The following is a 24791-nucleotide window of genomic DNA, read 5'->3' as shown; positions in this document are numbered from 1 at the left end:
CTCTCCAACGTGCCTCTCATTCCAACAACCTCTAGGAGTTACCTGGGTCCGGTGTGGCTCCAGGTCTGTGATGAATGGGTGGCCCGCTCTCCTTGTGAGATCTATGTCTGTGTGGAATTTATAACGTGTTGCACTGCATTATATTGTAATGAGTATTATACTGTAGGTGCTTCACCTGATGATATAATGCAATCCAATGCAACAACATAAACTCTCCTTTAAAAATGGAAACAACACAACAAATGACACAGGTCAAATCATTAACTGGACAAGATTACTTTTTAAAAGTAAGATTATGTTTTGTAAAAGGCTTTGAAATCTACACATTTATGTTTGGAAATTAGAATTTTTATTTTACAGGTCTGAGATGTCCTAGTGGTTTATTTTCCAAAATTCAGAATTCTGAGGTGAATTTTTTTTAGTTCTGACTTTATTCTCAATCTCAGAATTCTGACTTCATTCTCAGAATTCTGACTTTTAATCTCAGAATTCTGACTTTAATCTCAGAATTCTGACTTTATTCTCAGAATTCTGACTTTAATCTCAGAATCCTGACTTCAATCTCAGAATTCTGACTTTATTCTGAGAATTCTGACTTTATTCTGAGAATTCTGACTTTTAATCTCAGAATTCTGACTTTATTCTCAGAATTCTGACTTTAATCTCAGAATTCTGACTTTATTCTCAGAATTCTGACTTTAATCTCAGAATCCTGACTTTAAAGTCAGAACTCAAAAACAAAATTCACATGTGGCCCTAATCCCCTTCCGTAGCTCTGCACCCAGGTTTGGTACCCATTATTTCAGGGCCCACTAGGGGGAATGAAGTATCCAGTACGATGAAGGTTCAACATGTTTCCTGTTGGCTCTCACACACACGAGCAGGAACACTGGAGGAGAGAGCAGTCATGTTATAAAAGTGTTGTGGTGATCGGCGGTCATATTGGACGTGTTATCTGCAGCGGAGCAGCCTGCCGTCTCGCTGCTTATCTGCATGCAGCGGCGGGCTCGTTCGCAGTCCGGAGCCACAGCGAGGCGGAGACATCTGATTGGCCGAGCAGCGGGGCGGAAGTGCGTCTGCTGTCCCAGCTGTGCAGAAAAACAAAACAAGGGGAAGCTGCGACTGGTGAGTGCTCAAACACACAGCGGTCTCTCTGCCGTTTATGAAACAAAAGCTCACGCTAGCTGCCGTGAGCCGCATTGTGACACGGTGACGATGCTAACCGCTGCTGGACGCGGCGGTTAGCCGATTGCTAACAGAGGAGATGTGCAGCTGTCCTTGTGCTGAGCTCACGTGTTCGGTGTTGTTATGTAACAGTCTGCACGGAGCGTGCAGGCAGCCCAGCCTGGCGTTTTGCTGCACTGATGGTGTACAGCTCCCTGTCGGTTTCTTGGCTGGTTATGCAGATGTTGTGAGGGGTTTTGTAGCTGCTTTCATCTGAACGCCGTTGAAATCAAACAAAAGGAGAGAGGGTGATCCTCCTCAACGTCACGTCACCTTAAAGACAACACAGCCATAAAACGCATCGTTGCAGATGTAGCTTGGCATTGATGGGTCCATTGTTGTTGTATTGCAGCCACAGCTGGAGATGATGGAAGGACATTTGTCAATATCAGTGGTCAAATTAGATTTGAAGAGCATGAGCTGTTTGTTAGGTGAGCTCTGTCACATCAGTGCTCGACAATGATGTGGAGAAAAACACTGTGGAAGAAGCAGAGATGACACATTTTCCATTGGCCATAACCACACTTACAGACAGCATTCAATAATGGATGGAAGTGGCTGTATGTAATGTTCTATTGTGATATTGATTTCATATTAAAGTGAATGGACACACAAACACATGTATCTCATGGTATATATTGACATATTCCTGTCAAACATCTGTCAGATTTCAGACGATGAGGTTCCTAAATGTACTTTTGTGGGCCTAGAGTTTTATTTCATCTTTGAGCTGGAATCCCATGTTCTCACCTCAACCATCTTAATAGGCTGAGACACCTGTCTATGAAGTAAAGATGTTCTAAAGCAAACACTGCCACAAAGTCACAACAAGACAGAACATAGTTGAACTGCATCAAACGGCCCAAACCAATGTCCAGCAACATTCAGCTTTTGTTTATTGTCATGGTGTCGCGTGTCTTTGATTCCCAGGATCATGATGGATGAGCTGGTACAGGACCTGGTGTCCGCTCTGGAGCAGACCTCCGAGCAAAGCAAGCTGGGAGAGCTGTGGGAGGAAATGGTGCTTAGTCCCCTGCACCAGCGCCGGCAGATCCGCCGTCGCAGAGGCCGCAAGCGCTATCGCGAGTCTTCCCTCTATCCGCTGGAGCACAGGCGTTGCTGGATTGAGGCCTCTGAGTCCAGCTTGGACGAGACTAAAGGATACAGGGGGAACTCGTCCTCGGCCATCGCTGCCTCCGTGGCCAACTGCAGTGACTCTGACGACGTGACTTCAACCAACCAATGGCGCTCCGTCATGAGGGGCCCGGTCAGGACTAGGCAGCCCTCCTGGCCGGAGTCTGACTCCTTCACCGAGAATAATCCTGGGCGGCATCTGAGGAGGCGGCGGAAGGTCAAACGTATGACCTCAGACATCACGGTGAGGTTGCAGCAGAAGTTAAAGGTTTCCGGTGTAGATGGGAAACGGAGACACAGGCCGTCGAGGATGCAGCATCTGTCGGGATCGAAGAAGAGGTCCGGCCGTTGCGTGGGAGCAGACCGACAGAGCGAAGGAGCCAGACTGATGGGAAAGGAGTGCTGGAAGCGAAAGATGGCCAAGGAACACAGAGATGCTGCGGATGAGAACATGTCTGAGGGGTAATGTTAGATTCAAAGCATGATATTTGTATTTTCCTTCCTCTTTTTGTTTTTGTGTTGGAGTCAAACCTCATTCGTTACTACGGTATGACTCCGTTAGGCTTTACAGGACAAGATCCAGTCCACATCTGGGATCATTTAAACTTCATTATTGGTAGAAGAAGAAGGTCCAAAATCTGCTTTTAATTTACAGCATTGCAATGAGCCAAATGTTAACCCTGTCATTGTTTAAAAAGTCAGGATTAAAACCATACTGAAAAAGGAGCTCAAAACTCTAAAAGCCCTTTTTACCCTTTAAATGGAAAGTTACCAAGGCAGTTAAACCCATAACATAAAAGTCATGGGCATAACTACTATCAGACAGGAGCAATTAAACAAGGCGACATTTAAGATGATCTATACTGCCTGTCTTCATCTAGCCACTTGTCAATATTCAGCATGTCCTCAACTAAGCCAAAAAAAAAGAGAAAAGTATCACAATCATACCACTCCACTTTAAAGTATTGAGTTGACATTAAAAATGAATGATAGAGTCTCTTCATCTTCATCTCCTATAGCTGGAATGATCACCAGGGAGGGATCTTTGATAGTTATGCCTCTGGGCATCTGCCAGCTCATTATTTCCTTTTGAGAAATATTGTCACAAATAAATAAGTGACTTGGTGTGGTATTGATTTGTTTTGAAATGAATTCCGTTCTGGGGCTGGGTAATTAAAGCCTGTCCCAGTGTCTCAGAGTGCAACCTCTTGTGTGCATTTTATTTAACAAAACTAAATGTGCTGTAACTGGAAGCAAAGATTATAATATACCGTTTAATCAAAAAGGCTGAATGTCACAAGCTCTGTTCCAAAAGGAAACGGACAATTATATGTAGCTGTCACCTTTTCCCAGTGTTTTCTCTGTCTTCAAATGTCTTATTTTGTCAAAGAAGCAGTCCAACAACCCAAAATAGTCAATTTACAAGATACATTTATTCGCTTAGCCTCTCAACAATAAGGTACATTTATTCTCACGAGCTTAACATTAGACATTAGAAGGCAACAATGATATAATACCAAATGTTGTACCAACCCATCCTGTGGATGTTGTGATATTTTGCTGGAAAATTGGAAATTTTACCTGTTGGTGGCGCAAGAGGAAAAGTCAGTTGATCACTGAAGTTATTAGTGTTCATTCACAGTTGTTTATAAAAGTGGTGGACCCTAGAGCCATGTTAGTGTGGCTAAAAACATATATTTCAGAAGATGAAATCAGCAAATGTTTGCAATTTCTGCATGAAAAAAATTATATGAACTATTAATCAATTAACGCAGATTCACATTCTGGCCATCAATTTATTGATCTATTGACTAATTGTCTCAGTTCTTCTGGTATATATATATATATATAAGTGGAATAACTAGGATGTTTGCACAGCAAAACATTTAACCGTTAAGGGTGATCTTAATGAATATTTATATATTTTTCTGAATATATAATTTGTGTTTTAGCATTAACTACCTCACATGGTCCACATGCATAATCAGCTGTTAAATAGACAGACATGTTGGATATTGCAGCTCTGTTGTGTGTCATTATAGCATCCAGTTACAGTCTTTTAAGTTCCAACGTTCTCAATGTCTCTTCAAGCTTTGTGCACCATTTTTTTTTTTCGGATCTCATTATCTGTTGATCATATAAATCACGTGAGAAGAAGACATTTGAGGTAAGCGGTAATGGGCAGACAGAAGGCTTTACATCGTCTGGTTTAATTTGTGCTGACCTCCCTACCCCCTAAACGGTACTTGTTTTCTTACTTTATGGAAAAATCAATAGCCGTTCTGACAGAAATCAGCTCCGGAGGAGAAATAAATGGGAACACCATGGCACGCTGTCAATCATTTCTCACTTACACAACGGCAGCGCTCTTGATTGCTGCTCAGTAGACTGCCACACTGTACCGAGGGCTGAACAATCTAATGGATATGCTGCGGCCCGGGCAAAGGATCCGACCAAACGGCGGCGGTGATGAGAAGTTGACGGTGGTACAACAGCAACATTTATACTCCGAGAGTGCACGGTCCATTTAATGTCAGACACGGATGCCATTGTTGAACTGTTTTTTTTTGAAGCACTCGGCATTTCTTTAGTCTCCGTTCATTCCATTAACCTTTTTCATACGGAGCGTCTGGTCTTTTAAAACATGCCACTCCTCAAGGTCACTCCTCTTACTTGTGCCGAGCAGAGCTTTGCCTTCAGCCACCCAAGTTCAAGGGGAGCAGATGTTGGCAGCTCCAGTTGGGCTCCACATCCTTGATTAGACCTGGCCCAGCCTGCTGGCAGTGAGGCCACCTGGCACCCAGGCTGGCCCAGCAAGCAGGCCTCACCTGTGGGTAGAGGCTGTCCCGGGCTCAGCCTCCGTCTCCAGCTGTGAGCTGCTAGTGCTCCTACAAGGAAAAAACAAAGCCATTGTGCGTGCTTTTCTCACACTTGGCTTTATCATGGTGTAATTTATATTTTGAAAAACTCCATGAGGATTTTTTTTTTTGGGGGGGGGAAAGCAGTGCAGCATTTGCCGAAGTTAATTTTCATAAATCTCTGAGACTAATCCAATTACTGCAGCTCAGGGATGGTGGGATAACCTTATAATCAGACACCCATGGAAGAGGGCATGGATTTGGGTTGGGGCGGCTTGTTTGAAGAGCCCACAGATCCATTGTTATCAGCGCTTTGCCCCCCTCCGTCTCTGCCTCTTCTTTATTCCTCCGCAGAATGAGCCGGGGCTCAATAAATGGCGGCTAGCCTGTAATCTCTGTGCAAACTGGTCTGCCTCTCCCAGGAGCTGAGGATTATATCCTAATGATTAGTGCTCATCTGGATACTGTGTTTTGCTTCACCTCTTTGGCTTGTATCGAGACAATAGGGCCATGCGGGGACTTAAGTTCAGCTCGAAAATACTGGAGTGCACTTTTTGTTTTTGCCCTTGCCTTTGTTTCACCATGGACATATGGCATTTTATGTAATTAAGACTTATTTGTCTCTATAGCAACTAATCCACGATAGAAAATCTTGTGGCTAGGGGATGCCAAAGACCCTAGAATGTTTGTCAACTTTCCTTGGCAAAGGTCACTGCTGAAGGAAGAAGAGGTGTTTCTTTTGGTCCCAAGAAAAATGGAGGTCTCAATTATTCATGGAATTAATTAGGCAGCACTTAATGGAAACGGTCTCACGTTGGCCCTGTGCTGCTCCAAGCGACATCACATTACACCTTTTAATACGGATAAATACTTAATGGGTGGCTCTAATTAATTGTTTGTACCTGTGATTCTTTTCAAACTTTGAACAAAATCCAGAACACAATTTTTTATCTAGTGGAAGAAGATGCCACGCTTCTGGCAATACTTCATCATCCTTATTTATAAGAATGGTTGGTTGTAGACTGAAGCATAAAATCCCCCCCAAATGTTGTTTCGGTGTAGAGCTTGTGGCCGTGTCCTCTACCGATGTTGAAGTGTTGTGTGCTCCAGATGCCAGTCAATGTGTCTCGAGATGAGCAGAGGCCTGGGGAATCAGTCTGGAGAGAGGGCTGAAGGGGTGGGACGAGGGTGGAGGGGACGGTCCAGGACTGCTTGGCTAAGGCCAGACATCCTCCAGATTCCCCAGAGAGGCCTGCTCCCTCTCACATCTGCTTCATGAGGATGTGAGAGGAGATGATGCACGACCATCTGGCCAGGAAGACACTCGGGCTGGACGCACGTTTTTCAAACCCCGCCGTCACTTACAGACCTCTGCAATATGGCGAAGCACGGCATCAGCGCATATCTGACCCTCCAGCTTTCTCCTGTGAGCAAGGTCAGAGATGGAAAAAAACAGGATGCAAAATGCAAGGCAATCAAGAGCATCAGCGATGACAGCACTGTGACAGTTTGCGAGGAGATCCTCTTTTGTCCCTCCATGTCCCCCTCCTTGACCTTGGAGCGTCTGGGGGTCTCGGTTCATGGTGGCCGAGGTGTGAGAAAGGCAGAGAAACCCAGGGTGGTCTGGGGCAGCAGAAGGAGGTGTGGAGGCGTTGTAACAGGGGTTGCCCTGGGGGGGTGTGGAGAGGAGCAACCATGGAGCAGTAGGCAGCGGCAGCCCATGCAGCAGATGTTGGCCAGTTGTTGTGAGGAGGCTGCACGTCTGCGGGTCGCTGTGTGTGTGTGGGGCACACCCAGAGGGAGGGGCGGGCAGGGGGAATGTGTTTCGCTCTCCTGTCATCCTCCACAACGCAGGCCAGATTAGATTGGAGCTGACAGCGGAGGATATTCAATTAGATTGTGCATGTCACTCAGTGGCTTCGATCAGAGCCTCTCCTCGTGCCTTTGTGTTCGCTATCGCAACAAGGGAGAACACGGCACGCTCTGTCTTTTTGTGTCATTTCCATTTATGTCGACCTCTAGCTCCGGACTTCTCCATTATTTTTTATTAGCGAATGCCACATGTTAAATATTGACATCACGGGGCCGTGTACATTTTTGATACACATTGTTCACTTTTCAGATGCTATAAGGTTGTCTGACCTAAATCACCCACCGGGTTAGAGATCCTCCGTCCCCGGGCGTCATTGGTAGTAAAGGAACCGTCCAGCAGACGATCATTCACACGTGACGTTTTTCTTCCTTTTCTTTGCAGGGAAACCAGCAGCACATGCAGCAGTGACCCGGGCCTGTTCACCAATGATGAGGGAAGACAAGGTATTAGAACATTAATACTTTGAACATATGGTGGGATTTTCAAACAACTTCATCATTTAATGTGGTTGAAACTGAAAATTAGATTTTGTGTATTTGGAGCTCACGCAAGATTATTAATCAGTGATGAGTTGTCATTTTTCGGCGATAGACACTCTGAGGGAATGCTGGAGCTGGAGAGGGAGGTTTCCATACAATGGGCTGGTTGCTGGGCACCCAGGCGACTCTAATAAGACGTTGTCATGTCGTGTTAATGAGCGCTGAAGCCTTTGCTAATCTCATTAGCCGTGGTGGGGCCAGGCGGTCTCTGATTTAACAGTTGTCACTACACCTTGACTGTGAGAGGCACGGTTCCTGCGTGTTCTTTGCTGACTGACAGGTCTGAGAAGAGCTCGCCGTCTGGGGACGAGGCCGGTGTTGGCTGGTTGGTAGCGTGTAGTTCAAGGAGCGGTTTATACAAAAAAAGGCAATTTCAGACATGATCGACACACCCATGCAAAGCCTGAATATAATGCTAATTAAATGTATTTAGTGTTTCAGAATTATTGTTATTTCCAACATTATCCTCAGTTCTACGGTTAAAAGTCTGCATCCTTCAACAGTCAAAGCAATTCTATGGCGTTTGACTTCGATGGAGTGTGCAATGGTACCGCCTTGTTAGGAACATGCTAGAGCTATGCAGCAGAGCGCAGCAGTGACATGCTAATTGACGCGTGTGGTCCCCGTCCCCGTGTGCAGGCGATGACGAACAGAGTGACTGGTTCTTCGAGGGGGACTGTGGCGTCGGGGCGGGTGTGGCCGGCCTGCTGCCCAGCTGGGACTCAGACAACCAGCTTTCCCTCGAGGATAACCGCCCCCCACCCACCTTCCTGCAACCTACACGGCCCTCCCAGAGAGGTAGTGCCCCCGCGATTGTGTGCTTTAGACACAAATTCGTATTAACACTGATGTCTTTTCTCACCATTTTGCAAAAGAAGAAGATATATGTGATTGGTGTGTTGCAGGGTATCGGTATTATTCACGTCTGAAGCGAGTGCCTGGCTCTGCTGCCTGCTGCATGAGGAAGGACAGGAGGCGGCTTCCCAGCAAGGTTAAAGCAAACAGTCCTCTTCCTGTTGTGTAGAAAACAGCTATCCTGTTTTTATTATCTTTGTTTCTTACTGTGGAGCCTTGATTTGTGTTTTACAGGGCAACGGCATGCCAGTGTTTGTGGAGAGACTGAGACACTTCTCCCAAGATCCTTACCAGAGAGAGTAAGATCAACTGGTTAAAACGAGAAATAACCATGGTGGTATTAAGTTTCCATCATGTTGCAGCGTGTCATCATGCTCTGATTATCTCCTTTTAGCTTTTGGCTGCCTTCTGTTGGAAAACGAGACCGATGCCAGGTATGTTGCAGTCTTTTTTCCAAGCTTGGTTATCTATTTGACCCCTGTTTGTTCAGACTTTTAATGCTGAAACTGCAAACAATCTAAATGTTATTGATACTTTCAATTTTCCAGTTGACCCCTTTGTGCCCATTACCAGTGTGTCCTATTGACATGGTGTCAGAGAGCTCCCATCTCAGATGTTCCTCCTCAATCTGCAGAAACAGGTAGTTGATGCCACATGTTAGATAAATAAACTAGCCTATCGGAGACGCCATTCAGTGTTTTTGATCGCATCTCAATATATTGATGGACATCTCATTTATGTTAATCAGTTGCAGAGCAAAGGTCAGTGTTTACGAGAGTCATCTTTGTTAAGATGATGCCTCAGAGACTTTACAGGAGTTAATTGTTAGCCCTGTTTGGCTGCATCCATTAGCCAATTCAAATACAAATACACTAATGGAGGATTTAATCTTACATTTATACTAGACGCATATTCATGTAGCGGTGTATAATAATAATACACACAGATGCACACATATTTCTGTGTCCACATCCATCGTTACTCACTGTCCCCCATTGCTTTGGCTCTCCTACAGACTCACATTTTTATGGGTAAACATCATGATAATTGCAAAATATATACATTGATCTTTTCTTTTGACCTTATTTAAACCCAATTTGCATATATTAATTGTTAAATGAATTAACCCCTTGGTACAAGCTGAGCATGCAAATTTGATTCAGGTGGGAAAAATGCATAAAGGATCAGAAAGCATTCACCAAATAAGGTATTATATCATTATTTACATGTGCTATGCATGCACAGATATATATTTGTTTGCCAAGACGTCATTCACAGACAAAATGTAATTATGCTCACCTACACAGCTCAGTGAGAAACCGGAGATGCAGAACTCTCTGTTAGACGTCTTATGAACAAACTAAGAAAACTCCAATAAGCTGATTTATATTTTTTAAACAAAAGTAATGTGTTATCTTCCGTCCTGGACTTCTGAAAAATGTTATCAGTTGAAAACCATGTTTATAAGCACCATACAGTTATGAAGTATCATGAAGTCTGTGCTGAACCGACACAGTTGGATGCAGCAACTTTAATTCAGTAGTTTTCAAGGTCAGCGTTCCCAAGTAGAAAAATACGATGTGTTGACGTACTTGTAATGCAGATTCAAATCCCTGCATTTCTGGGACTGCACAAAAAAAGTAAAAAAAATAAAATAAAGGTTTATCCAAAAGATGTTTGTCAAAGCATCACATCGCTCCCAGTCATCCCTGGAACTGTTGGATCTGCGTGGGGGACTATTGAGAAGCCGCTTAGCCCCCTTGGCCTCGCGACTGTGGGACTCCTATTGTATTGTCTCCACTCTGCCTATTTATGGTGCATCTTAATTTTGTTTCACACACGCTCTTCTTCCTCTCTCTCTCTTGGGTTATTTCACAGAGCGCCCCAGCACTCCTTGATGAGGGGCAAAAACACGACTAATATGAAAAGCCCCCGACTTCTTAGGGCTTTCTTTTCTAAACTGGCCCCTTTCTTCTCCACCTGAAAGGTTCCTTCAGATTCCAGTTTGAGGCATTGTGAATACTAATTTCTCTCTATTAAAAAGCCCTCATATCCCTGCCATGCTCTCATTTGAATGGCGGACTCAGGGGAGACCTCTTAATTCCTTTATAGTGGGATTCAAGACCCTTCACTTCAAAAAGTATAAATCATACTCCCAAATGAATGAGGGAGAGAGGGGGGATTGACGAGAGGGGCTTCTGATGTGTCCCGTTGGACGGCACGAGCTGAATCTATCTCCCCAAGCTGCTCAAATCCACTCTCCAGTGAGACTCGGTCCTCGCGGCCCCGGCTCTGCACACATGGCACCCATTTACTGGCTTTTTAACTTCCTTCAAAACACACATTCACATGTAAACACAACACCAGTTTGTTTTTTTTCTGTTTGCATGCCAATGAGGCTATAATTGCTGGTGCGTGCTCCGAACAAACTCGTAAAAAGGTCCACTCCGGATCCGACTTCGCTATATTTTCATTTCTGTCGAAGCGTCTTAACCGCGTGATCGATTTCCCCCGCGCCGGGCCTCCCATACATCTGACTTCTCTTTGTTTCCCAAACACCCTTGAGAGAAAAGTGTTTTCTCTGTGGGCAGGGTGTACACATTCATCTTGTGCCGCGGCCAGGTTGAAATGATACTTTATTAATAAAAGCTGTCATCTCCTGTTTGCCGCGAGTCGACAGCCACAATCAGAGATTTGACGCTAAGCGATAAAGGCTGCGCGAGGTTGCGCGGCGTTCATCCCTCGTATCGGCGCGTGAATAGGCGTGATGCTTTGTGGGATTTGGCCGTAATGCTCGGCGCTGGCAGCCACGTTAAAATGCATAACTGCCTCCCACCGGAGCCGGGCAGCAGAAGCTTTTATCTATTGACTTATTTATTTCTAAATGACACTTGTGCTGTGAGATAAATCATAGTCTTACGCCACTCCCTTCCCAGGTTTCATTTTAATTGTGAGATCTCGGTGTCAGCAGTTAGTATATTGGTGTGAGTGGCCTATTGATTATTGATTTGGAGCTATTGATTATGTTCCCTGGAGACCCTAATCCTTTCTGATTCATTTGAATACCTCTATTAATCTTGAGATCCTGCTCACACCTGCAGCGCCGTGTACCCTAATGAAAATAGATGGCCATTTTGTAACTGTGGCTCCTCACTCCTCTTTTGATTTATTATTTTTAATTGATATATTTGCTTTTGGATGTGGGCCCCAAAATTACAATTGACCCTGTGTCAGTGCTGTTTTACTCTGTGCCCTAAGGGAATGCGCTGCATTTAAACGCGTCTCGTATGACCTGAAAAATCCATGTTGGAGACTTTCCCTCCGTGTCCTTGTGTCTTTGAGAGAATGGAGTTGTTGTTGTTGGCCGTTACGTTGTACTTGCTTTTCTTTGCTCGTTGCCTCTAAGTCAATCTTTGTTTTCTCATCACAGTTTCTGTATATTTAGGGGCAAAAACAACTGGCTAACATCTGCCACGCTGTTAAAACTGATGAAGTAACAGCTGTTAAATAATAAAAACACTGTTGTGTTTGTTTTTTCTTACCACTCCTCTCAGTTTTACATTGAGCCATGTAACATGCTTATTAAAAGCCATCGGGCTCTGCTCCGAGATGAATGGTGGTGTTTTGCCTTGGTTAATGAGCCAGCTGATGGTGTTCTCATGTTTGATTAGCATTGTGCGGAGCGTCTCCGTGGGCTCCTGGCGGCCCCCGGAGCGGCCGCGCCTCTCGCCTCTGAGCAGCAGGGGAGGGCCCTCGCCTCCCTGCAGGCTGCCGAGGCCCCGGAGTGCCTCGGCGTAATGAGGGAAGAGATGGAGGGACGGACCTCCACGCATTAAGACCAAATGCATCAGGGTATTACTTTTAATACCGCGGGCGTGCCTCGTGAAATAATGCGACGTTTAAACGGCGATCGATTTTGGAATTAAAAAGTTAGTTTGCAAAGATTTACTGTGGGGAGTTCAATGCCTGCGCTCTTTATCAGGGGCGCAAATGGCTGGTTATGTGCTGTCCGACAGAGGTACGATTGAGGGATCGATAGGCGCATGATTTACTAACTGGAGTACAGGTAATCAATAAGTATAAAAGTAAATGAAATATGCATTACTGGGATTTTATTAGAGAGGGGTAGCAGGGAGAGAATAACGGTCAGGCCATTTATTTTTATATCTATTGATTATACAACATAGAGACTTCGCTCAAAGCGTGCCCCGCGCAGCTCTCGACACCCCGCCACCGCACGCCCGCCATGTGATTTATGGGTGTCGGGGTCATGGAACATGCTGCCTGTTAAAAGGCTGCCCTGACGGGGCCTTATTGAAGCATGCGCCTGTTAGGGTTGTGAGCTTTATGTAGCCTGCCGTTCAAGATGAACCACGCTGGTTAACAAGGAGCTCTCGTCTGTACGAGCCTCTGTTGTTTTGCAATCCGTCATGAATGTGTTTTTTTATTATTTTTTGTTTACGAGTTATGTTTATTGGCGAACGGCCCACCATGTTGTTTGAATCCTCTCTGAGATGCGGTAACTTCCGTAACTTCTTGTAGTTCCAACTCTCTTCTCGCTCTTTCACTCAATCTGCCCCCCTCCCTCCCACGCACCATCCGCCACCCCCACCCACCCCCGAGTGATGGAACGGACCTTGACCTTAACTCCGCATCTCTGAAGTCAGGGCTATTAAGCCGGTGGGGGGGCTTTCCCTATTTCAGGGCTCCTGACATGTGACACAGGAGGCATAGAGCAGGTGTAATGTGTTGACGTGAACTCTGCGGTGACTCAGCCTCGTGCACCCCAGCAACCTCTCCCCGTTCAATATGGTCTCTGGTGGAAAATGGGTATTAATGAAGAAAAATTAAGATGTGGCAGAATATGCACCACGCTGAGACTAAACGTAAGCTGCTGTGTTTGCAAATATCGACTCTCGTGAAATGTATTAAAATTCGACTCGTTTATGCGTGTATTGTGGGCGGGAGCTGCATCATCATATTGTGAGTAACGTTTGCTCCCCCCCCCCCCAGGCAGACGACTGTCTCCTGTGCATACCAGTCCCAGAGTGACATCAGGAGGAGGAGGGAAGCTGTGTTCATCACATCATCAGGTATCACCCTCCACGCATGCTAATGAAGCTCCTCAACACTCACTTAAAGGTTCAAATTCTTCATCTACGGATACAAACGAGGTTGAAATTCAAACAGCATTGCAGTAGCAGTATTGTGTGTGTGTGTGTGTGTGTGTGTGTGTGTGTGTGTGTGTGTGTGTGTGTGTGTGTGTGTGTGTGTGTGTGTGTGTGTGTGTGTGTGTGTGTGTGTGTGTGTGTGTGAGAGATAGCTGGTGTCTTGTACCGACGAGCCGCCGGGCAATTCCAAAGAGCCAGCAAACAAGAAAAAGAAAACTGATAATGTTAATATAGTTAATGTTAACTGATAACAACATGATAAAAATCATGAACAAGGAAATAAAAGAGAGAAAAAAAGAAAAAGACAGATTAATAAGTATCTTATTATTTTAGAAAAATAAATGATATTCAGGTTAGTCTCTACAGGTCATTAACTCACTACCGGACTGTAGTGGATGGATGTGCATTAGTCGAACTATGTTTCACCTGTCGTCTTCTGGACTTGTTACTAAAAAAAGGTGACAATATTGAGTTATACTTATCCTATATCCATGTACATTATGTTTTCAAGTAGTCCAGTCTTGAATGTGTGGAGAACTTCTGTCTCTCTATCTGTAAGAAATACACTTTGGCAACAGCATAGCTACAAAAATCCACTTATTATTGTGTTGATTAGGCAACCTTGACAGAACTATTATTTCCCATGTCAGTATGACCCAAGTGCTGTCTGTATATGTTATGTTGTTACTTACCTTAACCAGTAGATTAAGAATTTTACATCATTTAAATAAAGAGCTTTAGGTATATATGTATTGTGTATAAACTTGCAGTAGCTTTGACTTTTTTGGACGGTCCACCACTTTGCTCCAGACGGAATTTCTCAAGTATTTGATGGACTGCCATGAGATTGTACAGACCATCCTGGTGCCCAGAGGATTAATCCTAATGACTCTGGTGATCCCCTCACTTCTCCTCTAGTACCAACATGAGATTGGCATGGGGAGGGGGCACCAGTCTGCCTACATGCAGCCTCCCAGAGCAGAAATGTGGATTAACATCATAAATGTACAGGTAGACTTGGTAGATGCCTTAAATTCTGAGCTTCCTGTTTAAAGCAACAGAAGAAGAGAAGCGTGATGTGGTGTTCGCCCCATTGGAGGTGGCACGGAGCAGCAGCCGTAGAGTCTGTTTGGACCGGTGGAGCTGCCATTTTTCATTAGAATCATGGCTCTGGGCCTCGCGTCTTTGCCGGATTGAAATCTGAATTGGTTTGTCCACCTTTCCGTCCGCGTCCCCCTCTCCGCGCTCCACTCCCGCAGCCGCTGTTTGTCATTTAAATAACAAATGTCGGTGGTTCCCTGATTTAGTGAGGGGTGCAGGCCGCTGATGTATATTAATATTGTCGCACAGTGCACTGTACCAGGGTCCATCATTCATTCGGATAAAAGAGGTGGAATTTAAAAACAGCCAATGCTTTACTTGGATACAGATTGCATCCATTTATTGCACTTGAGTGATGGAATGGTCGCCAACTCTGTCCTTCACCTCCCCAGCGCTGAGCCACTTCCCATAAAAGTAAAAAAGCGTTCACCTCTGGCCTTTCAGGAGCCCTCATATTCACCATGCGGAACGAGGGGCATCCCTCAGTTTCTCGACAGTGAACGGACCCACGTCGTGCTGTAAAAGGTGGAAAATGCATGTGTTCTAATCCTAAACAGCACCAGAATTCACTCTTTTCCCCCAAATTAAAACAGGTATTAGTGCAGTTATGACATCATTGTATAATTTAAATTCGTACCGTATTTTCTAATGTGCTGTTTCTGCTTCCTTAATTGCATAGAAGGAGAGCCCCTGATTGGCACAGCCCCCCTCAGCCTCGGTGTTTTCCTGCTTCTTGAGTCTAGTGCCCCCTGTCCACCATGATTTATCATGCATCCCATGTCGTCCAATGTCAGTTTCTGCAGCTGCAACTGCTCTGTATAAATCTTTACTTTGGCAGCCTGCTGCACCATGTCTCTCCTCGGTAATCTCGCCGCCGCCAGGAGATGCACATTCGCTCTGACAAGCTTTCACACCCCCCGTGTAGAAATTCTGGTTAGTTGCCACTCTGACACAAATGTGTTCAGAGACACAAAAATTCCGATTCAGTGATTTGTTGAGTGGAGTTGTTTTCTGGTCAACATCTTGTTTGCATGGGAAGATTGTTTACTGCATTTAGCAGGAAAGAACGGCGGCGGCGGCGGCGCTCTTTTAGTGAACGCGACAGCCGAGTCTTTGTTTGAGTTGGCCGGAGGAAGTGGATCGTTGTACGTGTTAGGGGTTGATTTGAAACTCTGTAATCAGGAGTGAAAATGGTCTGTGGCTGGAGGTGTCTTCCAGGTCTCCATGGGGAATTACTGAGGCGGTACCCAGCTGTTGCTTTGTCTTCCTTCTTTACCCTTTTAGCACCGCTGTGGAAGCGCTAAAGCTGGTTGTGAAGAAAGGAAGAAAAAAAACACACAACAACTTATCAAGCCGGGTATCTGTTTGGATTAGATGACCACTCCATTTCTCAGCCGTAAATTGGACATTTTCTACTCTTCTCACCACCATCAATCCAACAATCCGACTCAATCCAACAAGTATTTACTAGATAAAGAACAAAGCCTGCCAGTTTTCTGTTATATTGTTAAAGTAAGTAACAAATTGAAATTGACACTTAAACTGCAATGAGTGAATCTCCACGCTGCCCAATGAGAATCCAAATGAATACATTCTACACACTCCACAGTTTTGGGAGAATTATTCGTTAGGCAAAGATGAATCAGTATGTGTAAAGATCGTGGAGGATTTTAATAGCCTCGGCTAGTTTCACACACAGACTAATTCATTATTGCAATTTTACTCCTCCCCTGCTGTCTCCTACTGTATAATGTCCTTCATCTTTATCTCTATAAAGGGATGATGGTCATAAAACCAAACTTGAACTTTTCAGTGGGCTACATTTCAGCTTGCAGTGAATAGCCCGGGTGTGAAGTTAGTTTGATTAACCTCGTCAGACTGTTAGTGCGCTATCTCTATACGTTGGAAGGTGCCACATCTGGGCTCCCATGTGGGGGCCCACCCCTCGGTCAGCCCCGCCGCCTTCCCTCTCCCCTCTGTCTTCATGTGTCTCCTTGCCCGAGCAAGACGGCTGCGTGACAGATCACCTGCGTCTGAGGCCCTCCGTGTTCCTGCCCGGCGGTCCGGCCCCCTCTCATTAATGCCCAGGCTGGTGCGAGGGCCGTATGGCAGCACAAGACAAATAACGCTACCACTCAGCCATCACTTCTGCTGACAGAAATGCAGCCCACCGCACTATTTCGCCCTCTCTGGCTCCACTCCGCACCCCGCTCGCGTCCTTCAAAAACCCCCACCCATCTCCTCCGTGTCCACCTGCACCTGCCTGCGCTGCTTCACCAAACTTTCACAGTGGGGTTTGCTGTTGCTGGAGGCCCAGTTTAACACCGGAACACACACGACTTGACGTAGCATGAACCGCTGCTTTTGTAGCCACTCCAATTGTTTTCCGTTGGTGGAGACTGATTTGTTTTTAGCGGCTCGGCTCTGTCGGAGGCTTCTTGACTTGTGTGCAAACCTTCTCGCCAAGAGGTGTGTGTGCGTGTGTGTGTGTGTGTGTGAGAGTGTGTGTGTGTGTGTGTGTGAGAGAAAGAGAGAATGAGAGTGAGCAGGAGAGAGAAACACAAAGGCTAATCATTAAAGAGCTATTCAGCCCTGTTCATTTAAGTGTGGGAATCAGCAGGCCCATTACTGTCAATGTGTAATTAGCTGATTAATAAACACGAGGAAGGGGAGTGCTCCAGGAAGGCCTGTAATGATTGTTTTTAGAGAGCATCACATGAGAGCTTATTAAGATGGTAAGATGGTTCCATTCAACCTCCCATTATCACCCACAATAAATGCATGCACTGTAATTCTCCCATTGACAGAAAACCTTTGCATTGTAATGTCTTTATCGACCTTGATGTAAAACCAGTTGAGTGTAAGTGTCGGTGTTCCGGCCAAATGAAAGTGTGTTTTATTCAAGCAGTTGATTATTCACATTCATCATTTTTAAATGAGCGTGTATTGTACAAATGAATGGACAAATACTATCATTTTAATTAGTTGTTAAATGTTAACCAACACATACAATCGATGGTGGAAAGTAACTCAGTATATTTATAAGTACTGTGCTTAAGTACAAATTCTATGAGCATTTCCGTTTTCTGTTGCTTTATACTTCCACTACATTCCACACACGCTAATCTCATAAAATACAAAGTTTGTTAAATATTAAACCAGTGGTCTTGTGACTCCTTATATAAAACCGTTTTCCCTCTGGCTCAAAATTATCCAATATTTCACAAAAAGGAAAGATTAGAAAAAAATCTAACAAAACGTTTTTTCCCCCATACCCCATCAATCATGTGACAACCCCTCAGATTTATCTTTGACCCTTTGGCGGGGGCACCACTCCTGCCGTAGGTTGGTAAAAACAATAAAATGCTACTTAAGCTTTGATGCATGAGTATTAACAATGTGGTAATACATTATGTCTTACATTTCATGGTGGCCACGTTTCTGCAGACTGGCTACTTAAAATGATATATATATATATTATATTATAGATATTTACTTGCTAATTGGTACTGAAATATAATTGTTATTGCAGGACTTTTACTAGTAATGGAGCATCGTTGTATTTGTGCTTGTAAGGATTTGAGTACTTACCAAAATTTGAATACTGGTGCAGCAATTAGCTCGAATAATGCCACTTCCCTTAAATGAGAACAGCCTCGATTTGTGTTGTGAAATGTTCATTTTATTTAAATATCTGCTCTCTTGATCACAGTGTAAAAATGTTTATAAAGTTTATCCTGATTGTGACCTTGACCTAGAGTAGAGGCTTGTATCTAGTATGCCCTTTGTATGTTAACACACTCCCAAACCAAACGTTCCCAGGCATTTCTGTGTATCTGTCCAATATGAAAACCCCTGAATTTTGATCCAAGTCTTTGACTATGTTTAACCTGAGTGTTTGGGTTGAAACTCAGCAACGGTTAGTCATCGTTCCCTCAAGAAATATTAATCAATTATCTTGCCCGCCGGATCAGTTTGGGGAAGAAGTCATCTGGAAAGAGGCACAAGCAGATATAATGGGAAGGAGCAAAAGCACATGCCAGTGAATGCTGTAATGCCTAATCCTTTGAGACAGCCCAGAGCCACAATGTCACTTCTAGTTCCCTTGTCCTCTGCTCTGGGACTGCCTTGCAAATGTCTTGTGTGACCGCCGCTAACTTTTTTTGGAGATCAGAAAAGATTTATTTATCAAGCATGTTAGGGAGTGCAATCGTTTTAGACTTCCTCTGTCTTCTGCAAAAATTGGCCCCTTTTCTCTTTCAGATATTTCCCTTAACTCTCAGAGACCGAAAGCCTTTAAAGGTGAACGAGATGAAGAGAAAGAGAATCTTTAAAATGGAAGGGAGTCGGCGAGATGGGAACGTGTGGTGAATGAGCTTAAAAACATACAGCTTCTTACGCTGCATAACTGGCGAGGGGGTTAAGCCATAGGAGCAGCAGATTGGCCTTTTTATAACCATGTCCACGAGTCATATGGGGCCAAATTGGATTTGGCTCACTTGACCAAAACCTCATTAATAGTTAACCTATTAAAAGACGTTTTATTTAAATATACCTAAAATAGCGAGTGATCCATCAGTCGTGGACTAAATTTAATTTTCCTTTGAGCGGCTGTCCATTCAAATAGTTAAGGAAAATGTGATTTTATGGGAGTGTCTTTGACTGTTTGTTCTCATTGTTGTGTCTCCACGTCTGTGCAGCTAGCAACCCATTTCATGAGGATCACCAGAGAGAAGAGGCACGGGGAGCCGGTAACACCTCAACCCTAGAGGCTGTGGGACCAAGTGCATCGGGTTCACAGAGTCTATCTTTCCTCCAGGGGGACCACGAGGAACCGGAACGGGGCTGGACAAGCACAACCAAGTGACAAAGGAAAAAGCTATTGTGCCAGAGAAATGAAAAAGGCCAAAAACACCTCCTATGACAAAGAGAAAAAAAAAAATACAAAGTACATCATTACTCCTCAAATCAGCATGTAACTGCTAGATCCAGTCTTTCCAGGTAGTTTAATGAGCATGACAAATGTTAATGCAATCAAGCCTTGTTAAGCCCTCCGCCATCTCCTCAAAGCAGCTTCAAGAGGCTCCTTGTTTGACTGCAGAATGAAAAGCGCCTCCTGTTTCCACACACGGTCTCCAGGCCACCTGCTACCACACAATCCAATAATTATGTCTGCTCTGGTAGCGCGGTGTTTGTCAGCGGGAAACACTGGGAGGATGGCACGGTCAGGTGAGGCTGGATAGCTTCTACTTGACAGTCGCCAACAATGGCTGTGCGGGGCAGCGGGTAGCTAGCTCTGAGACAGGAGAGCTTCAGAGCGTGTAGCCGCCACATGCTGCTGCGGGGTTCAGAGAGGCGGCCCGCCGGTAGAGAGCCACACAAAGTACAGGCCTCCTATTAGCATGGATTTGAAAAAGCTGCAGTTTGTACAAAGGCGCTCATTAGCACAACACAGAGGGAGTGTAGTTGCGGTCCTCGGAGGGCTACCTCTGTTCCCTTCAGCTTACCTTCCATATTCAAATCCCCCCCCAATGTATTTAAGTTCAAGGCCCGCTGTAAATGTGTTTGAACAGGCGGTTTTTCCAGCAGTGGTGGATTCGTTGCTTTTGGGGCTGTGCAGAGTAGCCAGGAGGAAGGGGCTGAGGAGCTGGGAGAGGAGTCACACACAGTGGGTTTTCACCTCCCCTTCGGTATACATTCCCCTGTCTCCCTCAGCATCAGATGCATTTAAAGATCAATGGCAGCATACAGTGAGATCAAACACAACACCTCTCGCCAAGCTGGTCAACAAGCAGTGTTTTCAGAAAAATGCATTTTTATATCGGAGTCAAGTGAAGAACATTCGGCTTGACCTAAACCACATAACTGGTCTTTAAAAACCCAAACATATACTTGTACGTAGTCGCTGAGTGTCTTGAAAAGCTCTTTTACACTGAAATGTTGACACGTTTTTGAAAAAGCTTACCCGAAGTCTTCCCCAGCGCCGAACAGCCGCCGCTATGCACTCTGTGTAATGACTACAAGATAGTGAAGCGGACTACATTATCATCAGCTTCATTCTGCATGTCTTTTCCGACACTTTAAAGCCTTATTTAAGAGAAGAATCACATTTAGGAGAATGAGATTTGCCAATTAACGTGAGTTATATGTCTGCAATAATCTGTCCGAGAAGGCTTTATGTGATCATGTTGGCCAGGGATGACATTTATAAATGCTGTGTGTGCACACTCGTCTAAATGGATGCTTCACACAAGACATCCTGCCACGGGAATCAGTCAAAGTGAGGCAGAGTGACCCCCCCGACACACACACGCACACACCTAGCTAGCACTACTACACATGGACTCTTCCCACACCAAGAATACATGGACTTAATACATTCATAATTAGAAAAAAAGAAGCTTTTGATAAATACAGTAGTGGCTTTTTAAAGACATTGGACACGTATCGACTGTGTGGCGTTTTAAGGAGAGCTTCTCGCTGTTGCCCTATCCATCAAGTCTGTGTTTTGGTGCCAAGGCATTGACAGGGAAGGAAGACGCGTCAGTTGAAGACACATTTCCATTAGTAGCAGGAGGGGAAACGCCTCTCCTGCCTCTCCGGTAATTAGCAGCCACCATAATGACATCTCGACCAGACCGCGTGCCCCAAAATGTATTTCCAACGGCCAGGAAGTGGGGGGAATGGCTTCCGTGCAGCCAGTCAATTGCCCTGTTACAGTTAAGGAATCCAGCAAGCTGGTACCACTCATATTTCATCCCAGGTAAAGATTACCTGTCAGGCCCATGGGAGATGTATTGATCTGTTTTCCTTTTTCCGCCAGCAATCACCTGACAAAGGCACCTAGGAGGCGAGTGAATGAGTGATGCCCGGTCTGTCTGCTTCAGCGTGGTGGCTTCTAGTGTCCACTGATGGGTGGAGAGGTGATGAGGAAAAGGGGGAGATAATGCAGTCATAAACTCTGTTTGAACCTCCTCTGTATGCATGCGGGGGCAGCCCCTTGGTCCCCCCGGGTCACAGGTCAGTGGGGAATTTGCTTCTTTTTTTGGGGGGGCTCCTTTCTTGTCGGAGGCGTTTGTTCTCGCGGTGTAGTGTGTAGTGATGATAGAAACACATGCAAAAGAGGCTCTCTGGTTTCCTGCTGACAAATGCATGTTGCGAGTCACCGTAGTTCAACTCACTTTGGGTTTCAAAAAGTGATCCGGTTTGATCCGGTCACCCTTTCTCACAATGAAATCCAACCTTGTGTGGTCAGGGTTTCCTATGGTAGTGAGTGTGTGGCGACGCTGCACCAGCAGTGATCAATATACCTTTTTCCATTATCTCGTGTTGTTTTGGCAGCTAAAAGTATTTATACATTTGCCTTTTGTGGAATGTCAGACCAGATATTATCCAAAAAGCCATGCATTTAAAGTGATTGCACTGTGTAAAATGTGTAGTATTTATGATGTGATGCATAATTATAGGTCCATTAATTGAGGATTTAGGTCTGACGACATTAAATTCATAAATTCAATTTCATGATAGATAGTAGAGTAGATATGTCTCTCTAATTTTTTACTCTCATATTTTTTTAATTTTCGTTTACAAGGATTTAAATATATCTCCCTGATATCAGGGCTCTTAGGCAGCTATCCACATTTGATACGTAGTACAAATAGCATCTTATCTCATAGGCTGTTATCTTTGTGTTTAATAGCAGTGGAGGCATGCCTAATTGCTTTGCAAATGATCTAGAGAGGATTACTCCTCCCTTAGAAAGCCTGCACGGTGCCACGAGATGTGAGAGAGACATTACAATGGTAACATTCAATCAAACCTGCAGTGCAGTGTTTATGCAGTAGCTGTTTTCTATGATTGTGTTATGTCAAAATAAGTGTCAGTATCCGGTGGATACTCTGCTTTTGAATAAACTCTGTATGAACGTGATGTTGGATTATTATGGAGAAGAGGTTGTTTAAAGACGTAGTTATTTATTACATTTATATGAACGATATAAATGATGTACTTTTTTTTAAAGATGATGTAAAGTCATACCTTCATGTCATTTGTGATGTTAACATCATTCCTCAATGTCATGAGTACTTTCTATGTATTTCAAATGCTGAAATTTGTGTGCAATAAATGAGTGATCATGATTGTGTGAACTTTGTACGTGAAGACGGTCTACATATTTACTGGCTTATATATGCATATTTTTTTATCTGGTAGCGTTGCAATATTGAGAGACAGAAACACTGGGAGAGATGGGGTGATTACATGCTGGCTGGCATCGAACCAGGAATGTCGTGGTTACAGTACATGGTATGGATCATAACCACTTAAGCACCAGGACGCCTGGAAGTATGTGTCCCTGCTGCGGTGTTGTTTTCCCCTGTGTGTGTGTGTGTGTGTGTGTGTGTGTGTGTGTGTGTGTGTGTGTGTGTGTGTGTGTGTGTGTGTGTGTGTGTGTGTGTGTGTGTGTGTGTGTGTGTGTGTGTGTGTGTGTGTGTGTGTGCTTTTCCAGGTGTTTATAGCGGCTGGTTCGTCTTTAGGTCAGTTTATTTTTTCATATTTTATATGTTATATTTAATCCCTTTATTTTAATTGCATGCTTTTATTCCCAGATTCCCAGTTTTACGTATGTTTTCTTTATATATATATTTTAGCATTGTTGGAGGGAGCCTGAGATGTAACATTTTTATTGACTATGAAAATGTACAGATGACAATATAGAGCTTGAAACTATACAATCTTTTATGGCATACAAAACTATGACTTTTTATACTTAAGGCATACTTTACAGTAACTTTCATAATATACTCTACTATGACAGTTTTATGACATATTATACTCGCATCTTTATGGCATACTATACTGACATTTTATACTTCACTATGGTATTTTTGTGAACACTTTTAACATTTTTAAGACACACTGTACTATGACTTTTGTATGGCAGAAAATACCATGATGTTTTTAAAGACATTGTTTTACTATTCTCATGTACTACTCTGTGCCACCACGTACTATGACCTACATACTATACTTTTTATGGCACACTATACTTTGACCTTGTTATGAAATTCTATACTATAGCAACTTTCAGGAAATATATTTTGGCATACAATACTAAGACTTTTTTATTCCAAACTATACCATGATTTTTAAATGACCGTTTCTACAATATTTTTATGCCATATATAGCCTACTAAGGTTATTTTTGTGGCATATACAATGACTTCTTAATTGCATTTTATTGCATACTATACTATGATATTTGCCCCTTTGTCTGTCTGTACTATACTCCTTAGCTTGTATCTCAGGAATGCCTTGAGGAAATGTCTTTAAATAAGGAACAAACATCCAATTGGACACAAGGATTGTCACAAAACACCCTTTTGGGTATGAATCAGAAATTATTCTTCTAATCATGACAATTTCACACAATCAGAAAGTAAACTGCAACTTGACTGGTTTGCTTGTTTGTGAAAAAAAATCATAGTATAGAATGGCTTAAAAATTGTCATAGTACCATCTATTATATATATATATTTTCATTTTCAATGCATAGCCTACTATGCAGTTTATTTTTTTGGCATACTATTGAAGGGTTTTTTTATGACAAACTTTGATATCACACATGATGTTTTGATGAGATAATGTACAATTACATTTTTATGGCATACTATACATGACTTGGACATTTATTTATCATATTTTCAATGTACTGTATACTACACTATGGCATTTTAATGCCATTTTGATGACTTACTATACTATGACTACTGAATGGCCTTTTTAGGCATATTTGACACTTTTTATGATATGACATGACATTTTGATGAGATAATATACAATGACATTTTATGGCATACTCTAGTATGACTTTTTAAAAACAATTTCCATATAAGGCATTCTTGATGACACATGAAACACATGAAGAAGTGAATTTCATCATGAATGCACACTATAACACTGTATGGCACACTATGCCATGACTATTGTGATAATTTATACAATTACATTTTTTTGTAAAATGATGTACTTTGTATGT

General features: G+C 43.6%; 1 protein-coding gene across 2 annotated transcripts; it reads left to right on the top strand.

The window, feature by feature from the left end:
• The first annotated feature begins 766 nt into the window (after nucleotides 1–766).
• LOC311016194 (G patch domain-containing protein 2-like) lies at nucleotides 767–22893 on the top strand. 2 transcript variants are annotated; one of them, XM_084013764.1, is made up of 10 exons: nucleotides 767–1125; nucleotides 2155–2820; nucleotides 7471–7532; nucleotides 8268–8426; nucleotides 8534–8619; nucleotides 8718–8782; nucleotides 8878–8917; nucleotides 9057–9123; nucleotides 13497–13576; nucleotides 19456–22893. In XM_084013764.1, the coding sequence occupies exons 2-10, from the start codon at nucleotides 2159–2161 to the stop codon at nucleotides 19522–19524; spliced, it is 1290 nt and encodes a 429-aa protein (XP_083869890.1). In that variant the 5' UTR covers nucleotides 767–1125; nucleotides 2155–2158; the 3' UTR covers nucleotides 19525–22893. The 2 variants fall into 2 exon arrangements, with proteins under 2 accessions (XP_083869890.1, XP_083869889.1); XM_084013763.1 differs by having other exon boundaries at nucleotides 769–1125; nucleotides 9032–9123.
• The last annotated feature ends 1898 nt before the right edge of the window (nucleotides 22894–24791 follow it).

This window comes from Eutrigla gurnardus (assembly GCF_963514095.1).
Source record: "Eutrigla gurnardus genome assembly, chromosome: 7".
Taxonomy (NCBI): domain Eukaryota; kingdom Metazoa; phylum Chordata; class Actinopteri; order Perciformes; family Triglidae; genus Eutrigla; species Eutrigla gurnardus.
This window is presented reverse-complemented; position numbering and strand designations above follow the sequence as displayed.

Bases quoted from the DNA above. Each gene is read 5' to 3' on its own strand.
- LOC311016194 (XM_084013763.1), top strand. From the start codon at position 2,159: ATGATGGATGAGCTGGTACAGGACCTGGTGTCCGCTCTGGAGCAGACC. The intron at 8,427-8,533 runs GTAGTGCCCCCG...GGTGTGTTGCAG, and splicing joins TACACGGCCCTCCCAGAGAG to GGTATCGGTATTATTCACGT. The intron at 8,783-8,877 runs GTAAGATCAACT...ATCTCCTTTTAG, and splicing joins CAAGATCCTTACCAGAGAGA to CTTTTGGCTGCCTTCTGTTG.